Source organism: Mesoplodon mirus (assembly GCF_964341445.2).
Source record: "Mesoplodon mirus genome assembly, chromosome: 7".
Lineage (NCBI taxonomy): Eukaryota > Metazoa > Chordata > Mammalia > Artiodactyla > Ziphiidae > Mesoplodon > Mesoplodon mirus.
Genome location: NC_138983.1, coordinates 44,626,642 through 44,651,479, shown reverse-complemented (window position 1 = coordinate 44,651,479; position 24,838 = coordinate 44,626,642). Strand labels below are relative to the sequence as shown.

Here is a 24,838-nt window from a genome sequence, read left to right as displayed (position 1 = left end):
TTCTGTGCATGCAGGCGTTCCTTTCTATTTTTGAGCATGGCTATGTAGTTTCATGTTTCTTTTCCCTTTGCTCTTTACCTTGTACTTGGAGGTCAGGGGGTCAATTCTAGCATGAGCTTAATCTTCCACGTTGCCCCATTAATCCCGTAATTCCTCACCAGTCTGCTAATTGCCCACCCAGCACAGAGAGTACACATCATAGGCTTCTGGTTCTGGACCCATCACTAACCAGCTGGTGACTGTGGGCCAGCCCCTCCCCGTCCCCAGGCCTCATCGGGGGGTCTGTGAACTGTGGAAGTTAGAGGAGAGGATGGGAGGGGTGAGGAGAGCGGTGACACCCACACTTCCGTGGGGTCCGGAATTTAATCCTCACCAAGGAGACTCACGGCATTGCCTCACCTACGAGGGAGCACAGGCAGCCCGACGTCACGGACAGACAGTGAATTCCGAGTTAGAAATGACTAGGTTCTAGCCCCAGCTTTATGCCTGTTAGGCTGTGCGACGTGGAGCAAAAACTTAAGCCTTGAACTTCAGTTGTCTCATCAGTGACACGAACAGCAACGTCCGTCCTCCCCACAGGCAGAGGGGGTGAGGCAAGGAAGCTGTGAAATAGTGTGGATGGAAAACACTTTTCTAGCCTAAAGCTCTGTGTTCATGCCAACTGGATTCCTTGGCACAGTTTGGGTTCCCTGGGAAGCAGATTCAGAGAGATGTGAAGTGTTCAGGATGTTATCAAGAAGTGCCTTTGGGACCAGCACACCTGTGTTAGGGAGGGAGTGGAAGCAGGATGGGGTCGAGGATGGGGAAGCAGGAGAAGCTGAGCTGTGACGCGGTCCCCAGGGCCTCAGCCAACCCCGTGGGGAGCTCTGGAGTTAAATGTCCCCTCAGAGTTGTCCCGCACTGGGCCAAAATGGTTGAGCTTCTATATTCCCTGATCACCTGGTGATGCCGTCCTGGCAGGGCAGGACCGTGGTCTGCTTGATGCTCCAGCCAGCCCTGCCGCCAGCTGGGGCAACAAGTCCTTTCTTGAAGGAAGATCTGGGCGGTGCTGTTAATCACATGGCCACGCCTAATGGTCAGGTTGTCCCGATCAAAGACTCGATATTATAGGGCTCCTGCCATTCTAGTACGATTTGCCAGCTCTCCTCATGCATTTTAGTTTAATGACTTTAGTCTCTCGTTTCTGAGAAAAGAATGGGAAATTCCTCTTCTGTTTGCCATGGGATCCAGAAAACCACTCCATCTGGCTTTGCCTGGGAGTGAAATAGACTCTACTGGAACTGGGTATCAGCAGGACCTAAAAACTAATGAACTGATTTAATTTAAGAAGTTTTGTGTGTGTATACATGAGGGTGTACACACATGAAGATGTATGTCTGCGTGTGAGCACATGTGGGGTGCACTTCTGGGTGAGTATATGTATGACGACCTGAACAAGAGAGAGGCTTCGGGGGCAGGTGTCCAGTGTAGACACACCCACATGAACAGGTGGGTGCTTATGAGAATCTCAATTTGTGCAGGTGGACCTCGTTCATTCATTCTTCAAACATTAATGAAGCATCTACAGTGTGCCAGGCACTTGTGCTGGGGCTGGGAAGTGAGAAGAGAAAAGATGTGGTTCCTGCCTCTGGGAGCCTATTGTCTCCTGGGGAGACAGACAACTCAGTGCAGGCATGTGGGGTACAGTGTGGTAAGAAAGTTGACAGAGGGGGGCACAGGAGGCTGTGGAGGCACCCACATTTGTGCATCCAAATCAGGCTGTCCCTGCCCTGGGACAGGAGACCCTGGAGCTGAGCCTTGAAGGGTGAGTAGGAGTTACTGAGCCAAAGATGATGGGGAAGATTGTCCCAAGCTGAGAAGCAGAGCTTTCACGTGCAGAGGGAACCGACCCAGAGGGAGGTCACAGGAGTACAAGTAAGACAGGGTTGGTAATATCTGGTAGGATTAAGCTGTGAAGTGCTTAGAACCGTGCCTGATGAATAACAAGTATTCAGCTCTAAACCTTAGCTATTTTTAACCTGGGCTTGAATCCTCCTAGGTCTATCTTACTCACTTGATGAAAACTGTGACCTCTTTGGGCCTCATCTGCAAAATGTTGGCCCATCTTTAACTCCCAGGGACCCATACCTGTCCCCTACCAACCTGTTCTTTTTTACATGACATGGTTCCTTGATTTGAAAAGATCTTGCTTGCCAAACTTCATTTGTTAAATAATAACCTACATGTCATCAAGGTTTCCCTCGGGCTTTATAAAATACTAGGAATAACTGGCAATGCTCCTTCCTGAGGACTCCTGGATCAGGTGAGATAATCGCTGAGAAGCCACCCTTCCTACTCCAGTGTCACATGCTGGCATCTCCACAGCAAGAAGCAAGTGCCTTTAGATATTTCTGGTCCACAGAACAGGGAGCCAAGCTGACCCTGAACTAGAAGATGCTTCCCATTGACTTCTGGAATGTTCTGGGGCCTTGGTTATCATTGTGAGAAGCACTCATTCCAGCCACGTTAAGAGAAGGCCTTATCCTGATTCCCTGACAGTGACATGCCTTGTGTTTGGAAAATCCAAGAGCGAGCTATTGTGGCTGGCGAAGGCCACTTTTATGGTGATTGATGCTTTGGTCTGATGAGTCCTATGCGCTGGTACTTTCCATATATTAGCTCTTTAAATTTTCACAATAATCTTCCAAGGTAGTTACTATCATTCCCAATGAATAGATGATGAAACTGTGGCTCAGAGATGTGATCTGCCCATGTTCAACCAGCTAGTAAATCACAGCATTGTTTAAAATTTCTTTCCTATATCTAATTACCAAATTCTTACTTTTCTCTGAAGCAGTAATCATCTCCATTTTATAGGTGAAGAAACTGAGACTTACCAAAGTTATGGGACATGTCCAAGGTCACAGAGCTGAGAATTAGCAACGTGAATCTGGATTTACTGCTCTTTCCTCAACAGCTGCTGGCAGCAAACCGGCTATGAGGTGGCCCCTCCCCACCTGGGCACCCAGGTGAGCCTTTGTGAAAAGGCATTAGTCCTCAGGTGTTTTGTCAGGGGGTGGAAACTTACCTTGAATGTCATCGTTGAACATGCAGTACTTGTTGCGGTATTTGTTGAGAAGGCGGAAGGCATTGGCATTGGCAAAGTCTTCAAACTGGATGAGGCAATTTATTCCAAACCTGTGGAGAGGGAGAGGAAAGAGCATGTGATTGCCTCCCCGAGCTGATGCCTGGCAGGTCCCAGCCTGCACTGGGGAGCAGAGAGGTGCAGGCCAGGGGTGGGTGTGGGTGTGGCATGGCTCATTCACTGGGGTTTATGCCACCTGGCTGGCTCCTGGACTCCTGGCTCTGCCTGCCCCATTATGATTTAGTTATTTATTTTTAATTGAAGTAGAGTTGATTTACAATGTTGTGTCAATTTCTGCTGTACAGCAGAGTGACTCAGTGACACATACATATATTCTTTTTTTGAAGATTTATTACTCATTTGACAATACTTCCTATGTAATTTAAAAAACAATATATATATATATATATATATATATATATATATTTTTTTTTTTTTGGCTGTGTTGGGTCTTCATTGCTGCGCGGGGGCTTTCTCTAGTGGCGGCGAGCAGGGGCTATTCTTTGTTGTGGTGCACGGGCTTCTCATTGCGCTGGCTTCTCTCGTTGCAGAGCACGGGCTCTAGGCATGCCGGCTTCAGTAGTTGTGGCACGTGGGCTCAGTAGTTGTGGTTCACGGGCTCTAGAGCACAGGCTCAGTAGTTGTGGTGCACAGGCTTAGTTGCTCTGTGGCGTGTGGGATCTTCCAGGACCAGGGCTCGAACCGGTGTCCCCTGCATTGGCAGGTGGATTCTTAACCTCTGCACCACCAGGGAAGTCCCATACATTCTTTTTTATATTCTTTTCCATTAAGGTTTATCCTAGGAGATTGGATATAGCTCCCTGTGCTATACAGTAAGACCCTGTTGTTTACCCATTCTAACTGTAATAGTTTGCATTTACTAACCCCAAACTCCCAGTCCATCCCTCTCCCAACCCTCTCCCCCTTGGCAACCACAAGTCTGTTCTCTATGTCTGTGAGTCTGTTTCTGTTTCATACATAGGTTCATTTGTGCCATATTTTAGATTCCACATAAAAGTGGAATAGTATGGTATTTGTCTTTCTCTTCCTGACTTATCTCACTTAGTATGATAATCTCTAGTTACATCCACATTGCTGCAAATTGCCTGCCCCATTATGGACGAGGATGGGGCAGAGAGTAGGGGTACGGAGCCTGGTGGTCAGCCAAGCCCATATCATTGTCTCTAATGTGGGCTGGTGACTCCCATGGGCTCTGGATGGCAGACCCCAGGGGTGCTGGAAGGGCTGAGATGGGGCCCTGCCTCTCTGTGGCCTGTGGCCATCTGAAATCCCAGCAGAAAGCTCACTCCAAACCCAAGTGCATGCAGAGAGCCCGGCTCCTCTGCCACTCAGGCTTGGGGAGCCTCTGCAGCCTCCAAACATCTCCCTTGGTGGATCCTGAAGTCTTGAGTCCCTCCACCAGAGACTTTTCTGGGTTCAGGCATTATTCCCTGATAAGATACAGGGAAGGTTGGGAAAGGCCACTGCATGAAGGCACTGTCATCCACTAACACCTTGGTGAGGGTGTTCTCCGTGTACAGGTAGAGCAGGATCAGTTGGTAAGCTGGTTCAAAATGCAGAGCACCAGACCCGTCTCCCAAAGACTCACTCAGTGAGTTTAGGGCTGGGGCTCAGGAATCTGTATTTTTTCCTCCATCTTTACTGGGGTATAATTGACAAATAAAAATTGTATGTATTTTTTTTCAGTTATTCCTCTTTTTTTTATTGTGGTAAAATATACATAAATCATATTTATTTTAACCATTTGTAAATATGCAGTTCAGTGGCCTTAAATACAGCCACAGTGTTGTGTAACCATCACCACTGTCTATAACCAAAACTTTTGCATCATCCTCAACAAAAACTCTGTAACCATCAAACAGTAACAACCCCATTTTCCCTCCCACCAGCCCTTAGTAACCTCTATTCTTTTTCTGTCTCTATGAATTTGTCTATTCTAGGTACCTCGTGTAAGTGGAAGGTACAATATTTGTCCTTCTATGTCTGGCTTATAAAAATTGTATGTATTTAAGGAGCACAACAGGATGTTTTGATACACGTATACATTTGAAATGATTACCACAAATATCAAGCTAATTAACACATACGTCGCCTCACATTGTTATCATTTTTTTTTTTTTTGAGTGGTGAGGACATTTAAGATCTACTGTCTTAGCAAACTTCAAGTACATGATACAGTAGTAATTATGAACTTTGGTCACCATGCTGTACAATGCATTTTCAGTGAGCACCTCAGATCGTTCTGATCCTGTCTGGAGAACTCAGAAACACTGCCTTGGTGGGTAAAGACAAGACCCATTAAGCAGCTTGAGTTGTCTTATTTAAAATCTACACTAGAATTGCCTTCTAGATTTCAAAGTCAGGAAAAAGTTTGTGTTTCCTAAAAAATGACTGGATTGGTAACCTGTGTTTCCTGTTAACACTGGGCGTCAGGAAGCCAAGAGCTGTCTTCTGCCCTTTAACGGTAGGTTCCCTCAGCCGAGGCTCTCTGCACACACCCTCCCCTGGCTCGATTCTGGCTCTTTGATCCTGCTTTTTTGGGTTGTACTGTGTCTCTTTTTTTTTTTTTTTTTTTTGCGGTATGCAGACCTCTCACTGCTGTGGCCTCTCCCGTGGTGGAGCACAAGCTCCGGAAGCACAGGCTCAGCGGCCATGGCTCACGGGCCCAGCCGCTCCGCGGCATGTGGGATCTTCCCGGACCAGGGCACAAACCCGTATCCCCTGCATCAGCAGGTGGACTCTCAACCACTGCGTCACCAGGGAAGCCCTGTACTGTGTCTCTTATTGGAGTCTTTCTGGAAGCAAGTGTGATGTGAATTATTAAAAATTACTTAATCCATGGGCAGAAAAAGGATTTCATCTCATGGACCAATTTGTGACCCACAGTATCTGCGGTCACGTTCATTGAGAAAAAAATGCCCTGACTGATCTGCACAGAGCGTCTGGGTATGTGGTAGGGAGAAGTGCCTGCCATTCCCAACTGTGTGAACTGGAGGCCTGGGACCAGCTTGGGACCAGCTGTGGAAAGAAAGATGTACGACCTTGTTGGAAAAAGTGGCTGGGGCCCACATGTAGTGGGCTTCCTGTGCTGTTGGGGCATCTGTCTGATGAGATTGGTGGCTGTGAGGGGTTGAGTAGCACTGAAGTGGCCCAGAACACATTTTTTCCAACCTCTGAATTTTGTGCATGGCATATCCATTTTTTCTTTTCAGAAAATTTACCCATTTTTTGGATGCATTGCAACTGCTCTGCATTTGACTATATTATGTGGAAAATACTGAAAGTACAAACTACTTTGTGAAACCAAAGACAAACAGTGAATCCAAAGATAAACTATGTTTTACACAATGGACACTTTTCCCGTAGTTAGTATTAAATTTTAAATATCTATTCCTTTTGTTAAAATGATTACTTTACATACTCCCTGAGTACATCTGCATTACAAACATAGCTCAGTAATTCTCAGAAACTGTTTATAGAGGTTTGTTGTAAAAGGAAGCGCACCACCAGAAAAGGGAGGAAGCCAAAAAAGTACAGTAGAAATGCCAGTGGGCAGGCAAATATTTGCTCCTACCATGATCCTTCCAGTTGGAGCTGTTGGTGGGGGGATTTGGAGACAGGTTCATGTCACAGGGGCCAAAATGGAGAGGCAGCAACTTGCCTCAGTCCAGTGTTGAGCTCTGGGCTTGGGTCAGGAGGCTCGTGGGCCTGACCTGGCTCTGCCACTGCAACCGAGTGTCACTTCACTTCTCTATTCTGCCTCAGTTTTCCATCTGTCAATGGGTATAATATTTGCCTGGCCAACTTGGCGGCTGTGGTGAGGATTAAAAGCTGGGGGTGATTTTTAAATTGTAAAGTGCTAAACATGTGTCATCCTGGCCACAATTCTTATTCCCAGTCACAGAGCAAGTGCTGGTGGGGGTAGCGGTAGGGAGCTTGCAGTGTCTCCTGACCCACCATCCAGCTCTCTTCTCCTTGTACAATGAATAGAAATGGTTAAAAAAAAAAAAAAAAACCTTCAGTGCACAATTATAATGCTATGTTCACCAAACCAACATTTACTGTGAATTTTTGTTCAGGGTGTGAATTTCAAGTATTTGGATGGGGAGGCAGGAACAGAATGTCTTTGGTTGTTGGTGACCTTTTGATACACAGAATCCTCACAAGACTCCCAGTGTTGCTCCCGCACTGGCCTGGAGCTAAAATGCTGGAAAGGTCAGACGACAAAACAATGTGATGCACATTGTTTCTCCTTTCTCTCACTCTCTATCTCTTACACACACACACACACACACACACACACACACTTGACCTTTAAGTAACACCACTCTTAGATGAAAAAATAAGGCAGGGATTATAAATAAATACCTTTGTTCAGTGCACTATTATTCTTCCATGGCAAATTCAGTTTCACTTAAGAGAACCTTCCCAGGGAGGAATTTGATGAGATACAGAGTAAAATCTCATTCATTCAAGTCATTTTAATCCTAACTTGGAATTGGATAAATGGCTATGTGAATCTCCCATCCAATAACCTAGACTCAGAGTTTCTTGACCTTCTTGTATTTAATGACCTGCAGGACCCCTACCCACCTTGGATGCCCTCCCCATGGCTGCTCCCTGGACCTTTCGTCACCAGGAGCCGCTCCTAATAAAATTCCACACTGTGCATTTCAGTCTCTGACCACAGCCTCTCCTTCCACCTCCCTTACTTCCACTATATCTCTTCTTCATCTCCAGTGAGACCTTTGGGCCCTTTACCATTTTTTCCTGGTCCCTTGGCTCCTGACTTATGGCTTTTCACGAAACCACACCACTAACTATCCAGTCTGAACCAAGGGTGGTTACTTCAATTGCTCTATTTGCATCATCCATCCATTCCCTCTGCCCATCCATCTGCCTGTCCATCCATCCATCCAAAAGCATCTACTGAGCACCTATGATAAACCAATACTGTCTGTAGTTGTTGTTCAGTAAATGTTTTAGGAAGAGCTGGGTACATGAAAGAGTTGGTGGAAATTTAGTGTGAGTTTTCCTGCCAACTTGTTAAACTAATTAAAAGCCAATTAAGAACAAAAAAAATTTCAGAATGAAAATTTTAAAAGCTTAGGTTACAAAAAACCTTTTCTCAATTCATCCATGTATATCCAAATACAGGATGTTGGACTTTCATCATAACACCAATTTAAATGTTAATTTTAACTGCCTTACATATTCATGAAAATACTTCTACTAATGATAACAGTAACAAAAACAGCTAATGGTTATCGATGGTGCTGGACATCAGGCTGAGTTCTTTGCATGAATTATCTCAACTAATCTTCCCATGACCTTATGAAGTAGGTAGGTGCCATTTCAGAGAAGGAATCCTGAGCTACAGGACGTTCAGTTATTTGCCCCCGGGGTTATTTATTCTCCTGCAGTTGGAAAGTGGTGGAGCTGGAATCTGAATCCAGCTCTATCTGACACCAGAACTTAGTTTAGTTTTTAACAGCAATATGATTTTGTAAAACATAAAGTGAAGTAGATGTTAAAGTTAGGTTTCTTTCTCCAACGAGAAAAACAGTGCCATGTGGTGAAGAAAATGCTGAACTGGGGGACAGGAAAATCATATTCTCCTTCTGTCTCTGATATAAGCTCTGAGCCTTGGGTGAGTCCCCTTTCTCTCTGGGTCTTAGTTCCTGATCTGAGAGCCTTGCGGGGGAAGCAGGAGCTCCTTAATGTAGGGTTGGAATAGATACACTAGGAGCTTCACTGAGATGTAAGTCCAAAGTAGGGAGGTCTGACCATTCCTGGTAAGAGCAACATAGGACAGGAACATCAGTATTTTCGAGTCCTCTTTGAGCTGACCCAGAGCAGACAGGCTGAGCGAGCAGGGCGGAGGCGGCCCCTGTCCAGGTCGTACAGCTGGAGCAGCAGCCCCTCCAGAGGAGCCCCGCTCAGGCCCCCTACTCAGGGCTCTGGGCAGTTTCCTGATTTCAGTGCCGCCAGTTCATCGCTGACCTTCCATCCTGCCAGAAGCTGCCCCTCACCGGGGCGGGTCCTGTTTGCTTGTCCCCTTCTGCACTTTTGAACTCTTCATCCTGAACTCCTGGCAGGGGCTGAGGAATATCTGCTGCTTCTCAGGGGAGAATTCCTGCAATGGAGAAAGAGGCGCCTTCCCAGGCCGCACACGGAGCTGCCCAGACTCCTCCACCCTGGGGACTCCGCTGGGAAATGGCCTTGGCGCTGCCATAGAAGGCATTCTAAGGCAGGGCTCACTTAAAGACACAAGGCCGATGGGTGGATGTTAAAAGGTTTTTTTCCTCCAGCCCTCAGGCAAGAGGAAGACTGAAAATGGAGACTTGTGCCTGGGAGCCCTAGGGAGCTGTGTGTGACAATGTGAGGAGACTAAGCCAGGACCCAGGTACCTGTCACCTGGGATGCAGCCTACCCAGGGTAAAGAGATTCTGAGATGGTTGCTCTGCCCTTCCCCCCAGCAAGCTGACCAAAGGCTGCGTGAGAGATGTGGTGAGACCAGAACATTCCATGGGCTGCAGACCTGGTTTCTTTGTTCTGAAGGTCAGGACCTGCCATTTTTTCAAACACTTGGGTCTGACCTCTTTCAGGCCTGAACAAACACAGGGCACCTGGGAAGAGCAGGTGAATTTGCTCAGCCTGCTTCCAAACAGAATGACTAAAACCTACCACTCATATTTCCATGGCAGCCCACTGCATGCCCCCAACAAAACACACACACACACAAGACTCCCCAGCAGAGTGCATTGTGAGGACATCAGTTACATCCAGTGGAAAGCTATTTCTTTTGTTTATTTTGTCCTTCCAGAAATTAGAGCTGACAGAATCCCGAAAGCTCTAGGTCTTTGTTTTTATTTTACACATTCCATTAAACTCTAGTCCCTTGAGATGCTCTCAGAAAGAGGTTCCATGGCTCAAACCATTTGGGAAACTCTGAATGTTCATATAACATACACAATGTATATGAAAGATTCTGAAAAGTCCTGCATTAAGAAGCCTGTTTAACTCAGCATTTTCTAAACTTATTTGACTAGAGACCTCACCCTTCTGTGTCCCACCCTCTGTTTATATGATAGAGCACAGTATGACAGACACAGCTCTCTGCAGAAAGAACTTTGCAGGGGCTGGGTGGACTCAGGGCAAGGCCATCTCTCCCTGGGATTCCTGCAATTGTTACTTCTGGCCAGGATCCTATAATAACAGATCTCACCTCCTCCAGCTTTATTTCCCTTCCCCCAATCCATCCACTGTATCTTTCTAAACACAAATCTGGGCAATGTCTTTTCTTAAAATCCTTACAGCACTCCTACTGCCTTTGGGGTTGTGTTCAGACTCCTTAGATGGTGTTCACTTTGGCCCCAACCTTAATGCTCACCCCCTTCTCATGTCTTCCATCGCCCTGGGCATATCTTGCTGCTTCCCAACCACTGTGGCCCTTGCACTGCTCCATGTCTTTGCTCAGGTGCCCAGAGGGCCTCATTTTACCCTGGCCAACTCCTACTTAAACGGTAAGGCCCTGCTGAAATGTCATGTCTTCTAGGAAGGCTTCCCTGACCCATCGATTTCCTTACCCAGGGTAACAGTAATTCTTCTCTTCCCTGGGCTGCCTTGCTACTATGGGCATATCTCTGTTAGGATACATCACATTGCATCACAATTATTTATTGACATTTCTGTTTTAATTATTAAAGAAATGTATCGGGCAGGGTATCCCCTTTGTGCCAGGAACTCTCCTAGGTATGATATAAATGTTCAATTCAGCAAACATTTCTAAGTGTCCACTGTGAACAGGGGACTGTCTTCCCTGCTAGATTACAAAGGCAAGTTCAAGAATTTCAAGTCTGATGGGGACACAGGAAAATAAAAAAAGCAGTTGCAACATACTGTGACAAGGGTAATAATGAAGGTATGTCCTAGGCATGTGGGAGGCCTCCACGGGGGCAATCAGCTCTTCTGGGAGAGGCACTGAAGGCTCCACAGAGCAGGAGACCGGGGCTCGGCCTGAGGGAGAGCAGAGGTTCAGGGGCAGACTGTGCAGGCGGGGGTGGGGTGGCAGGGGAGGGAGAAGGGTGCCTCAGGCAGAGGGAACAGCACATGCGTCTGGAATGAGAATGGCGGGGGGGCCTTCCTGGAGCTGCAGGAAAATAACCAGAGCTGGGAGAGGCGTGAAGAAGGGGAGATGTGGGGAGAGCTGAGGCTAGGCGGATTCCAGGGGCCCCCCCTTTACATGCCTGTGTAAAAGAGCCTACACAGTCGGGGGATGATGGGGACCCACCGAGGGGCTTCGGGCAGGAAAGTGGCCTGTGTTTTAGGACGTCCATTCTGCAGCAGGGTGGGTGATGGGATGGACTAGCTGGGAGGACATCCTGGAGGCACGGAGCCCCGGTGAGAGACCGTGAAGTGCTGGGGCGAGGCAACAGGGACCTCGAGTGAGAGGAGGGCGGGGTGACAGACGTGAAGGCAGAGGGTGGGCAGCGGAGGGAGCTTTGGGGCTGCGCAGGTCTGGAGCCATCACCTACTAAACGTGTGACCCCAGGCGAGTTATTTAATCCAAATTTCAGTCTTTGCCGATAAGAGAGCGGGATGATAATACCTCTCTTGCAGTCCTGCTCTGAGAATTAAATGAGATAATGTAAATAAAAAGCCTGGCATGTCGTAGGCACTGAGTCCATGGAGGCGATTGTTCTTAAGGGCAGGATTTAATCAAGGGCAGGATGTGGAAGCTGAAAGAGGAGGAGCCCGGGATGTGGGTGGAGGCATCTGTTGGTCGCCAAGGCTGGGGACAGGGAAGGACAGATACACTCACTCCGCAAGACAGGCTTGGCCCGTGCTGAGTCTGAGGTGCTGGCATGTCCAAGTGGACGTGTTCACGAAAAGCAGACGCTATATGAGGCTCAGCAGAGAGGAACAGGGAGTTCAGGGTATTGTGAGGGTCTCAGGCAGAGCGTGCGCACCGAGCAGGGAGCAAGGCCGAGGACAGACCTCGCACACACCTGTGTCCGGGGAGCAGCAAGGGGCGGAGCAAGAGAGTCTAGAGAAGGAGAGTCAGCAGGGGGACCGGCGAGGTGGACGGTGGCAGCTGCCACGGGAGCCGCATGACAGGCTGCGGGCAGTGTCAGATGCTGCGGAGAGGTCAACGGACACAGGGATCTGGAAGTGTTGGCGGGGGGCGGGGAAGTGACAGTCAGAAGACCATTTGTGAACTTTGCCAGAGCACTTTCGGTGGAGTCGTGGGGAGGGAACCGTTCTGCGGGGGGTTAAAGAAGAGGCTTGGCTATGAAACAAGGGTAGGGAGACAGCTGGTGGTGGATGTGGGACTGAAGGATGGATGCGTTTTGGATGGGAGGTGTGTGTATGAGATAGAGAAGTCAGTGAGGAGGGGAGATGCGAGGAGTGATGATGGCGGATCGAGGTCCTAGGGAGATGGGAGCAGACAGGAGCCAAAGTCCAGCTGGAACGTGAAGGAGACATGGTTCCTCCTTCTGGGACGTCACAGCCTAGTGGAGGGACAGATGTGCAGCCTTCACACCACACATATGTAGAGGGAGTGACTCACTCTGCAGGGGGCGGGAGGGGTGCTTGGGAAGGGACTCACAAGGATGACAGGGAAACTCTTCTGTAGGTGAGCAAACTGGACACCATGGATTGGGGAAAGCGGGAATGTTGTGTCTGAAAAAGAAATCTCAGTGGAACGAGGCATAATGATTATCTTCAGAGACACAAAGGACCGTTCTGCGGACAGGGAATTAGGGTAGACTGATCTTATGTGGCCTTAAGAGAAAAGCAGAGCCAACAGGTGGAAGTCAGAAGGACAGGGATTTCTGTGCCACATAAAGCAGAGATCTCGAATGCTAGATGGAAGAGGCTGTCACTGGAAGTGATGCCAGGGCCCCCAGAACTTCACTTGGCATTGAAGTTGTGGAAAGGATTCCAGCCACGGTGGACGTGGTGTAAGGACCTCTGAGGCCCTTCCCTTCCCAGGTCCCACACTGGGAGATTCCCCTGGTGTGCTGGGGCGGGCAGCCAGACTGGCGGGCTCCTGTGGCTGCCATTCCGGCCTAAAGGGGGAAAACTCCCATCGTGTAAAAAGACAGTCAAAGGAAGTAGGAACTTCTAAGCAAAAGTACCAGAATAATGTGGCCATTCCTCAGTCACTGCTCTGACGGCAATCCCAGGTCAGACAGAAAACACTCCGGGAACAGTTTGTATTTCCTCCTCAATTTCCCCGTTTGTCTGACTTCCTGGGCAAACACGCAAATGGCGCCAGAAATCCCAGTGCTGGGAAGAGGATGGTGGCTGATCTGCTGACCTCTCGACGTCTCAAAGGTCAGAGGCCAGTACTGAGTTTTTCCTCTAGGTCACAGCAGCTCACACCCCAACCTTCTGCTCTTAAAGGCTCGGCACTTTTCCTAGCCTCCAACCCACTGGCTGACTTGGGGCACTGGCATTTACACCAGCTCTGATTTGCCCACAGATGGCACATTTTAGTTGTCATGAGGTGACTGATGTTCTCTGATTAGTTTGGCTTATTCTGATCTCTCTATTCAGGTGTACTACTGTAGTATTTGTACCATACAGTCTGTCATACAATTGTACCTTGGACTTCCTAAACATCTAAACTGTCCCTCTCTCGTGCAACTGGCTAAATTCCACCTTGAATGTTGACATTCAGGTGAAAGTCAATAAGGCTGGAAACCGCAGTCTGTGTTTGTGGCCTTTCAGGACCAAAGTGAGTCAAAGTCAGGGAGGGGAAGAAAGGAAAGACTAAGCCAGGTTATGGGACAGACTAGGTCAAAGCAGGCACTAGGCAGGGTCCTTGAGGGCAGGGGAGGTGTCTCACTCACCATGTGGGGCACGACAGCTGAAGAAGGAGTTTTAACTGACCCCCTCTCCTGCCCCCTGCTCTGGACAAATCAGCTTCAGACACCCAAGTTAGAAGACCAAACAAACCTGCTGCCGTATGCCCAAGGCCCTGTGCTTGCCCAGCTCAACCGGCATTGGTGAACAAATGGAAGCATGAATGAATGCCTGCCAGAGCACAGTCCTTCTACAGGGGTGACCAGTCACACACAGCCCACGTGACTCCCAGTCCCCTGGAAGCCCCACTGTCCTCTTCTAGAGGCCACTGCTGCAAAGTACCTTTGTATCACAATAGCTCAGTCCCTTTCCTTTACCCCGAGGAATCAACACAAATGAGGCCGCAAGCAGGGAAGGGTTTCCAGCTAGGCTGGGAGAGCAGGCAGCAGAGGCTGTAGGAAAGCACCTCTGATTTTGAAGTCAGATGGATTTGGGGTGAGCCCAGACTCTTCCATTTCTAACTGGGTGATCTTGGACAAGTTACTTAACCTTCCTGAACCTCAGTTTATTTATCCCTAAGGGTTGCTGTGATAATTAAAAGTAAAGCACCCAGCACAGAGTAGGTTCTTTGTAAAAGTGAATTGCTAGCTCTTTCCTGGGAAGAAGGCCATGACTTTGAACTCCAACTAAATGCCCCAGGGCTGTGACCACTGTATTCCCCCATCAGCCTTGACTGACACTGCAGGCAGGGCCATTAACTAAGTAGACATTAAATCTACACAAACTCAGCAGTAATTATTTAAGCATATTTTAATTTTTCCCAGTCAATTATAAGCTTCTTGAGAGCAAAGTCTATTTCTGACTTATTGCTATGTTCAATAAATATCTGTCCATTGAATGAATTAAAGTATGGGTGAATACAAGAATAAATAGATAAAAGAATAATTGAATGCTGCCTTGAACTATTTTCTGATTATTTCATGTGTCCATATTACAAGCTCAAGGGAAAACTGAACTCTAGGACAGTTGAACTCTAGGTCAGAACTCAACTGAACTCTAGGTCTTTTTGTACTGGCCACACTCTGGGGCCCTGAGAAAGCATATGATAAATACAGGCTAAATGGAAACTTGGAAGAGATTTCATGAATTATGTGAATGGGAGCAAACAACTAGATAAGTTCCCCTTAATTTCCCACTGCTTTTTATCATTATCTGACTCTGGGGAAATAACTTTCTTTCTGGGTCTCAGTTTCCCCACCTATAAAGTGATGGAGTTGGATCAATGAGCAGGTTGTTTCTTGTTCAGGTATTCTAAGATTGTGTGGTTACAGTCCTAAGGAGGGCCAGGTGGGAAAATAAAGTAAGACACAGGTTGAACTGCAAAAGGCATTCCTAAAATTCAGTGTATATGAAAATACTGAGCAGTGACTGTCTCTGCTGAGAGGGACTCAGCGTGTGAACGCTCCTGTGAAACATTACAATCAAGATTTAGAGCTAATGGTTACACTCTTTACAATCTTTCAAAATTAATATAAAATCTTGAAACTTGCCTTGTAGTCTGGATGCCATAAGCTTAGGGCTTTTCCTTTGTTTGTATTGTTTAAAACCACCAGGAGAAGCTTGGAGCCAATGAGCCTCAGCTTTTCCCCTGGGGCTCGGTGACACTGGCTGGGTTTGCAGTTTATGGAGAGGCCTGCAGGGGGCGCCCAGCTCTGGTGAATGATGGGGCGCCTGGACCACTGTTAGGTAGTTAAGAAGGAAGAACCAAGTGCCAACTGACTCAGGGGCTGGGGAATTTTCCCACCACAAAAAAAGGAAATGATAACTATGTGATGTGATAGAAGGCTTAGCTAACGCGGTGGTGGTAATCATATTGCACTATATTAATGTGTACCATATGCTAACGCATGTATATGGAATCTAAAAAAAAATGGTACTGATGAACCTATTTGCAGGGCAGGAATAAAGAGGTAGACATAGAGAAGGGACTTGATGACATGGGGTGGGAGGGCGAAGCTGGGGCGAAGTGAGAGTAGCATCAACATATATACACTACTGAATGTAAAATAGCTGGCTGGTGGGAAGTAGCAGCATAGCACAGGGGGATCGGCTCGGTGCTTTGCGATGACCTAGAGGGGTGGGATAGGGAGGGTGGGAGGGAGGCTCAAGAAAGAGGGCATATGGGGACATGTGTATGAATATGGCTGATTCGCTTTGTTGTGCAACAGAAACTAACACGGTATTGTGAAGCAATTATACACCAATAAAGATCTATTAAAAAATTAATGTGTCAAATCGATATGTTGTACACCTTAAACTTACACAATGATACATGTCAATTACACTTCAATAAAAATAACAAAATAAAAAAGAGGATGCATCCCTCGCTGAGAAAGGCTAGAGAGTTTTGAAAATGGGAGTTGATGTCTGGTCCCTCCATAGCCGCCCTAATGATGAGGACTGGTGGGTCACTAACCCTGCCCTAGAACAAGCTAGAGAGAGGAGACATGAGTATGTGAAGTAGAATAGTCTCCATAAGAACTTCCTCCCATTTGTTCTCCTTGCCTGCTGCATCAGAAAGGTGTCTGGAGTATGTTGGACTGTCTTTTCTTTCATGTAGAAGAAAACAAATAGAGAGTATTCAAGTTAGAAGGTGGGTTCTGGAGTTAGACCACCTGAGTTCAAAGCCTGGCTCCACCATTGCTAATGGTGTGACCTGGGACAAGATCCCTAAGCTCTCTGTGCCTCAGTTTCATCTGTAAAGTGTGCATACATTCAATAAATGTTTATTGAGAATCCATGCTGTCATTAGGCATTGTTCTGAGCACTTGAGATACAGCAGTGAACAGAAGAGACAAAGATCTCTCCCTGGAACTTATATTTTAGTGGGATGGGACAATAACTGCATCTCCTTAATAGGATTATTGTGAGTATTACATGAGTTGATGGATGTGAATTACTTTATTGTCTGTAGGAGCCTAGGTTAGACCAGTACTCAATTCACCAGAGGGTGAAGCCTGGGATGCTTGCTTGCTTCTTTGTATCTTTAGTGGGTTTAAAAAAAAATGCAAGGAACTGTCTCTGGGAAAGAACCCGCTGCCTAACTCATTATTTTTAAAAATCCATTGTTTTTTTCTAATTACAAAAGAAATGCCTGCACACAAACAATATAGGAATGACTGGCTTGGAAAGCAAAAACCCCAGCAATCTCATGCCTTAACTCTAATCACTGTTAACAGCGTGGTATATATACATCCAGACATTTTTTCTTTACATAACTTATCTTGACAGAATCATTTGCTTTTAGGATTCCATTTTATTAGGCTCAAGCACATTAAAAAACAATGTGCTTGAGCCTAATAAAATGAATGCAGTAGAATAAGAAGAGACTGCCTAATATGTGTGTATGAATGAGTGAGACAGAGAAAGAGAGGCAAAGAGAAAATGAGAGTAAATGTACCATGGGGTTGCCTGGAATTGCTACATCCTCTCTGGCATGGAATGATGAGGCTTGGATTTGGGGGCTGCGGTCTTATCCATCCTTTCTTCCCCTTGAGAGAAATGCTCTTTTTCACAAGCAGCTCAGAGAAATCTTTCCTGATTAAAACACCTGGTGTCCCAGTTCTTTCTGGATCATCAGCAGTAGGACTGGAGGGTCTCTGAAATGCCTGCAGGCAGTGATTTTTAAGGATTTGGGTTTTCTGACGGTGTCTTGAGCTAACATTAGTATACTCTGCTGAATGTCCATGACTCTGTTTTTCATTTTCAGAAGTTTTATCTGTTTCTTTTTCAAATCTGCCTGCTACTTTTTTTTTAAGTGTTAGGTACTTTCCTTATTACTTCATTCTTATAAAAAATAGCTCTTTAATACCTCTAAGTATAACTGCTTTATAGTCTCTCTCAGAATATTCCTTTTCCTTGGGGTTCTAATTCTTCTATTAGTTTCTGATTTTCCCACATTGTGGACTGTTTCTGTGTGGGTTACTGTGAATCATGACTTTATTTTCACTGGGGAATTGCTTTTCCCTTCAAGGAATTCCACACGGCATGGGTTGTGGGAGTGACCCTATAGAGGAGTTTTAGTTTTCCCTCTGCCAGGTTCTCCAGCCATGTCACTGGTAGGGGACACTTTTATACTCATTTCTTCACTTGGGAAATTAGCTTCTTAGCTCTCAGAACGGCGGGTCTGTAAGGCCCAAATAACGCTCATCTGAAACAACTACAGAAAATATGAGTTCTCACCCCCACATGTATGCATGGATACACACAATGCCTCTCCACTTGGGGGAGGGAGGTGGTGGGCAGAATTTAACTGAATAGGTGTAGAGGGCAAGGACCAAACATTTACTAATTGTACAAACCCAGGATCTGAACATGGAGATGGATCACACCCAGTGCTTCCAGAACTGTTCTTTTTATTTCTTCAGATTAGCACCAGGGAAGAAGAATTGAGTAAGAGAAGGAAGCTATTATTGGAATGGCAGGGATGGATGAGTGGGGGACTATGGAAGGAAAAGATGAATATATTAATGACTAATTTAACTGATCGCATGAATGGAGGCAGTACTAAAGCACTGCTTAAAGGACAGTGGCTTTGGAAACTGCCTAAGTTATTATTATTTTTAATAATAGCAAACATTCATGTTTACTATTACCCAGGTATAATGGTAAGCATTTTATATGGATTGTCTCATTTATTCAGCAGAAGCGTTCTACAAGTTAAATATTAAAAACGCATCTTGGAAATGAGGACACCGAGGCACAGAAAATTAAATAGCTTGTTAATAAGTGGCAGGTGAGAGGTTCAAACTCAGGCAGTGTAGCTCTAGAGTTTGTGCTTTTAACAACTGTTGGTAGTGGGTGGGGTCTTAACAGGGTTCTTGTTCTTAGGGAGGTTACTTACACCTTATAAGCTTCAGTTTCCTCATCCCTTAAAATGAAGCTAATAATAGTACCCACCCCCGGGCTTCCCTGGTGGCGCAGTGGTTGAGAATCTGCCTGCCGATGCAGGGGACGCGGGTTGGAGCCCTGGTCTGGGAAGATCCCACATGCCACGGAGCAACTAGGCCCGTGAGCCACAGCTACTGAGCCTGCGCATCTGGAGCCTGTGCTCCACCACAAGAGAGGCCGCGACAGTGAGAGGCCCGCGCACTGCGATGAAGAGTGGCCCCCACTCACCGCAACTAGAGAAAGCCCTTGCACAGAAACGAAGACCCAACACAGCCAAGGATAAATAAATTAATTAATTAAAAAAATAAATAAACAGGAAATGCTAAGTAAATTGTTAAAAAAAAAATAGTACCCACCCCAGAGGGCTGCTGTGAGAACTCAGTGAATTAATACTGTATGAAGCGCTTATATTAGAGTCTGTGCATAGCAGGCAATTAAGTAAAAAAGAGTTCTTGTTATTATTATTATTATTAATCCATTGAGAAAAATCAGGGTGAAAAAACCCTTTTATTCCTCCCTCTCCTCTGCTGTAATATGAAACTTTCAGGTCTGGGCATGATTTTGTTCCTACTCGGATACCAGGTGATACAATCTGCCTCTTGGGGAAAAATGAAATGGAAATAGCCAGCTGGCATCACTGAATCCATCTTCCCAGTTAGTGAACTTCCTCCATCACATTTTGGCCTCTCAATTATTCAGTCTGCTTGGCCACGATGGAAACAAATAGATCCTAGAGAGTTGGGTGCTGGTTTGTGTTTTTCTACAGCCTTCCAGCCCTTTCTGTGACCCAAGATAGAGTCTTCACAGGCATGAGAGACTGTCATTTTGCAGCATCTGGCTCCTATTCTGATGGGAACATGTCGGAGCTGGACTGTCAACAATTAGCCACATCAGGCTGAGACTGGGAAACTGATCTGTTTTTTCAGAGGCCAGACAAGCTAGAATGGGTCCCAACATTCCTTCCTCTGAGCTTCCTCAGATACCATCAAATTCATAACCTTCAGTCCATTCTAACTGATAGCTAGCCCGGTGAAGGCTTTCAATCCCTCAGCCAACCAACCCAACCAACCAACCAACCGTCCAACTCCCACCCTTACTATTTACAGTGGGTCCACCATGAGTAAAATCATGCTCCCTGCCCCCCAGGAACTACCAGTCTGGTAGAGATGTTACAGAGTTACAGGACCTGAGGAAGGAATGTTCTTCAAAGTCCATCTAGTCTGGGCCAGGCTGATACTTGAACCTCTCTACAATAGTCCAGACACATCTTTGCCCAGTCTCTGCTCTGATGATGAAAAGTTAAAAGACCAAAAAAGCTTTAAAGAAAAGCTCTAGACTATTATAGAAAAGACCATGATGCAGTGCATGATTAATTAGCAAATGAATTATACAGCCAATAAGTTATGCTACGACTACAAACAGCAAAAGAGTTTCAGGCCAGGCTTGTCAGGGCAGACCTCTGTGGGGAGGGCAGAATTTGAGTTGGGGCATTGCTATGGTTGCTGTTCTAATCTTCTCCCACGTCCTGTCAATTTCAATACTTTGTTGTTCAAGAACCTACCATGGCTCCCTATTGTTCTCTGAATCAAGTCCCAAGTAAGGTTTTGTGTGGATTGATAGTTTTCAAACATTTTTAGTAGAAGAATTTTTTAATTAATGAAATCTTGAGCAGAACCCTGACACAGAAAGCGATGAAAAACAATGATGTTTTTCTTCAAGTGGTTTCAATCTTGTATGGTTGGTGGAAAATGTTCATTTCTAGCACTCCTGATGCACCTCTGTAAATGCCTGGGGTTTGGGGAAACTTGGTTTAAAACCACTGGATTAGATAACTGAAGCCCTTTCCACTTTTGAGCTCTAATAATTGCAACCTTCTGCCTGGGTTTTGAGGCCTATCACATAGCCTGCTCTACTGCTACTTAACCTTTTTTGGAACCAATAAACATTCACCTCTAGTGGGGCCAGTCTTCCAGAGTCTTCTGAGTACTCCTTGCCTTGTCCTTGCCTTTGTTGTGTCCTTGCTTTTCTCATGATGTATCATCCATATGGAATGTGCTCTTTCTCCTGTTGCTTAATCACATTTGGCCCTGAATCTGTTTACTTTCCATCTCTTCCCAGTGATCCCTGATTGCTTCTTTCTCTGAATTTCCACTGAACTGAAAGTCAACACCAAACAGTTGAGTACTTAACACTTCTCTAATTAGTTCCTGTTCAAAATGTTGTCTTTTTGGAAGGTCTGTAAGATTCATGAGGACACAGTGCATGTCTTTTATTTCTTTTGAATCTCATTACAGGGCTTAGTAGAGTGCTGGGCATGTAGTCCTTACTCAAAAGCCCTGGAAAAGCATGACTAGATACATTGTTTGTTTGTGCTACTCTTAGCTTTCTTGGAGCTTCTAGAATGAGTTTTCTCACCTCAGTGGTGAAATAAAGCTCAGTTCCCAGGAGCACTCCATGCAGTACCTGCTGCTCCTATCTCTTTGCCAGAAAAATATATTCCCTCATGGAACGAGTTTGAAAAGTCAAATTCCAAAAAAAAAAAAGACATAATTGTTGGGAGGGTGATGTGACTTTCTGTATTTCCATGGGAAGCATTTTGTAAGAAATCCCCTGAATGAGGCAGTCATGACTGCCTTTACCTTACCAATGCATTTGCCATCTCCCTCTTCCACGCTCATCAGCCCTCACAGAGTCAAGGCTTGAGGCCGGGGGATCAGGCTTGAGCTTGCACCTAGTTGGTGGGGGAAGGCGGGCCTGATTCCTCCCCATGACGAGTCTTCTGGGAAGGGGTGCCCAGATGTGTGTGTGTGTGTGCTTTCCCCATATGTGGAAATGCAATCATGTCAGGCCTGAAAGCAGCTCAAGTTCCTCCAGGGCGAAGGGGATACCAGCAGAAGCAGCAGGCACAGCCCGGCTTGGGGGGTTTTCAGAGCAGAAGGAAACTGTTAGAGTTGCAGGTGTGTTGTCAAGATAGACTGCCTGGGAGGGTGAGCCCAGAGAAGGTGCTGGGCCTTTCTTCATGCAGGTCCCTGGTGGGAAGATGTGTGGAAAGCCTCTCAATACTGACTATCAATTGTATGTGATGTGTATTGGTCCTTAACCCTTGCCTCAGGCTCCAGTCTGACTCTGAAAGTAGGGGGAGCTGGGGCTGCTCAAAACATGCCTCTACAGGGAATGTAGTCCATCTGAGCTTTTTAGATCTCAACCTTTGTGTGGCTCTAAGAGAAGCATCAAGAAAGCTTCAAAAACAGAGATGCCCAGGCCTTAGCCCGGGCCTACTATGGCATAGGAGGCTGGAGTCTATATTCTTGATAACTCCCGGGATGAGTCCAATACCAAGCCATGTTTGGGAACCACAGGTCAGTATTCATATGCTTATGTTTATTTGATCCACTGCTTTGTTCCAGAGTGGACTGGGGTGGGCGTGAGGGTGGAGTGTACCCATGGGAGCATATTCCTGCATGTTTCTGTAACTCAGAAGAAGGAGATGCAGTTTCATGTGGACCGAACAGACAGGCTTGGTGTAGCTCTTGAAATATCCTGAACACCTAGCTATGAGAAATCTTCAGCCTTCAGGTTCCTTTGGCCTCTGAGTTTCTGCTGACTGTAGGAGTTGCAGAAGGACCGGTGAGTGTGAGGGCTCATGAAGTTGCAGATGCTTAGGCCATAGGCTCTTCATAGATCCAGGATGGCTAAAGCATGGCACATATGCTGCCACAATTCACTCCCCTGCAGGGCAGACATTGCTAATCAATCATCATTTCCTGTTGCACCTAGAGAGGCCTTAGGATCCTAGCAATCAGAGCTGGTACGAGGAACGAAACCTTTTACCCTCCTTGTCATTTCTACCAACAACGTCCTAGTCTAATCTAAAATTTTGTTGAGCACTTTAAGTTGCAATTATTCACAGGGCATGGTTCCAAAAACGGTGGGAAGCCATTCTCTCTTCTTTCTCTACTCTCTTTCCCTAGGTGGACCCCACCATGCCCTTGACCTTACCTACCATCTATGAACTGGTAACTCCCAACTTTATGTTTTCTCCCTAGAATTCTTCTTAAAGAGACTCTGAGGCCAAGAAAGCTTAGAGGTCGGGTCTGAACTCCAGTAGGTAGATAAAAAATGTCTCTGAATGAACAGCTCCTTGAGAGCTGTACTGTTAATTTCTCTGTGGATTGCCACCTACATTTGACACAGCGTCATATATACCAGCAGATACTCAATAACTCACTATCAGTTGTATTTGATGCATCTTCCTGTTTCCATGCGTAATGGTGCTATTGTTTTCTCCGCCCTTCTTGCATTTTCAGAGCACATCCTCCTCCTGTAATGCTGGCTGCCCCATTCCTTACCCCTCCCAGGCTGGATGGTGTGTGGTAGTCTGTTACCTTGGTGGCTCCCCAATGAACCATGCCTCCTGGTGTTTCGACCCTTGTGTTATCTTCTCTCTTGGAATCTGGTATGCACCTCTGATTTGCCTTAACCACCAGAATGTGATGAAATTGTACTATGCCAGTTCCACTATGGCATAAACCTCAGGTATCTGGTGTAGGATGGTGCGTGTGTGTGCGTGCGTGTGTGTGTGTGTGTGTGTGTGTGTGTGTGAGAGAGAGAGAGAGAGAGAGAGAGAGAGAGAGAGAGAGAGAGAGAAAGAAAATCAGAGAGAAAGATGGAGAGACTCAAAAAGAAATTTTCCTGGAGCTAAAATGCAGATGCTTTTTTTAAAAGTCAGGTTTTAAAAAAAACCTATTATCTCCCTTCTTGTTTATCACTCTTATCTCAGGAGCTTAGCAATCTCTAGATTTAGGGTTTGGTGAACTAGAGAAAGGGGGTGGCTTCCTCTCATGGCCTGCCTAAAGTTTGCTGACGTCAAACTCCTGTCCAGCCCAGGCCAAGCATCAGACAGAGCTGGGGCTCCAGGTGCAAACTTAAAATGAACCATTCCCTAGGGCTTCCCTGGTGGCGCAGCGGTCGAGAGTCCGCCTGCCGATGCAGGGGACATGGGATCGTGCTCTGGCCCGGGAAGATCCCACATGCCGTGGAGTGGCTGGGCCCGTGAGCCATGGCCGCTGAGCCTGTGCGTCCGGAGCCTGTGCTCCGCAACAGGAGAGGCCACAGCAGTGAGAGGCCCGCGTACCGCAAAAAAAAAAAAAAAGAACCATTCCCATCCATTCTGCTGTAAGTAATAGAAATGAAAAATATAAGTGGAAACCATCAGGGAAAACTTGTCCCTCAGGTGCAACGCTCCAGGTCCCACTGCATGGCAGGGAAAGAGCAGGAAGCACAGAATGACTGGTCTTTGCCACGGGAACATCAGGCTGTGTCTTAGCTTTGAGCTGGACACACACACTTACTGCTGTGGTTCACAGGTGCACGTGGAGATTCCTTTTGCCTCGGTGGGTTCTCCCCAGTGGCCAAACTCCAGGGTAGTAACTGAGCTACAGTGACTCTTTTTTTCAGGCCCCAAAAATCTTAAGATAACACCCGATTAGCAGGCAGGGGCAAGACGGCAGAGCTTTTATTTGCAGGACATTTGGAAAGAGACAGGATGTTGAAGGCAGGAGTCAACGTTTCCCAAGGTTCTTTCTTAAAGCATATCGTGTTTGGCCTCAGGGTTGCTGACTCACCCAGCGCTGCCCAGGCTGGGCATTCCATCATGGGGCTCCTATATTCCCAAGAGAGCCTGGGAGACTGGCTCACTCCCTAACTACAGTATCCACAGAAACATCTGCTTTAGCTTATTAGAAAGTTAAAACAACCAAGTGTCAATCCCTGTCTTTTCCACCTAAGGACACATTCCTCCTGGCTGACGCACACTTCTGACCAAGGGTTCACCCCTGGACTCTATGAGCGTGTCTGTGAGACTGTGAACTGATTTTAATGATGATTTGAAGAGCCTCTTACATCCTAGTTTATTTAACCTTCTCACAC

The 24,838-nt window shown here is 46.5% G+C and overlaps 1 protein-coding gene across 1 annotated transcript in view; it reads right to left on the bottom strand.

Annotated features, from left to right (window-relative positions):
• ME3 (malic enzyme 3) overlaps positions 1-24,838 on the bottom strand; it is a 104,606-nt gene that overhangs the window by 17,024 nt on the left and 62,744 nt on the right. The window contains exon 6 of the mRNA XM_082626456.1: positions 3,068-3,177. Coding sequence (XP_082482582.1) covers positions 3,068-3,177 — 110 coding nt within the window. The remainder of the gene's footprint in view (positions 1-3,067; positions 3,178-24,838) is intronic.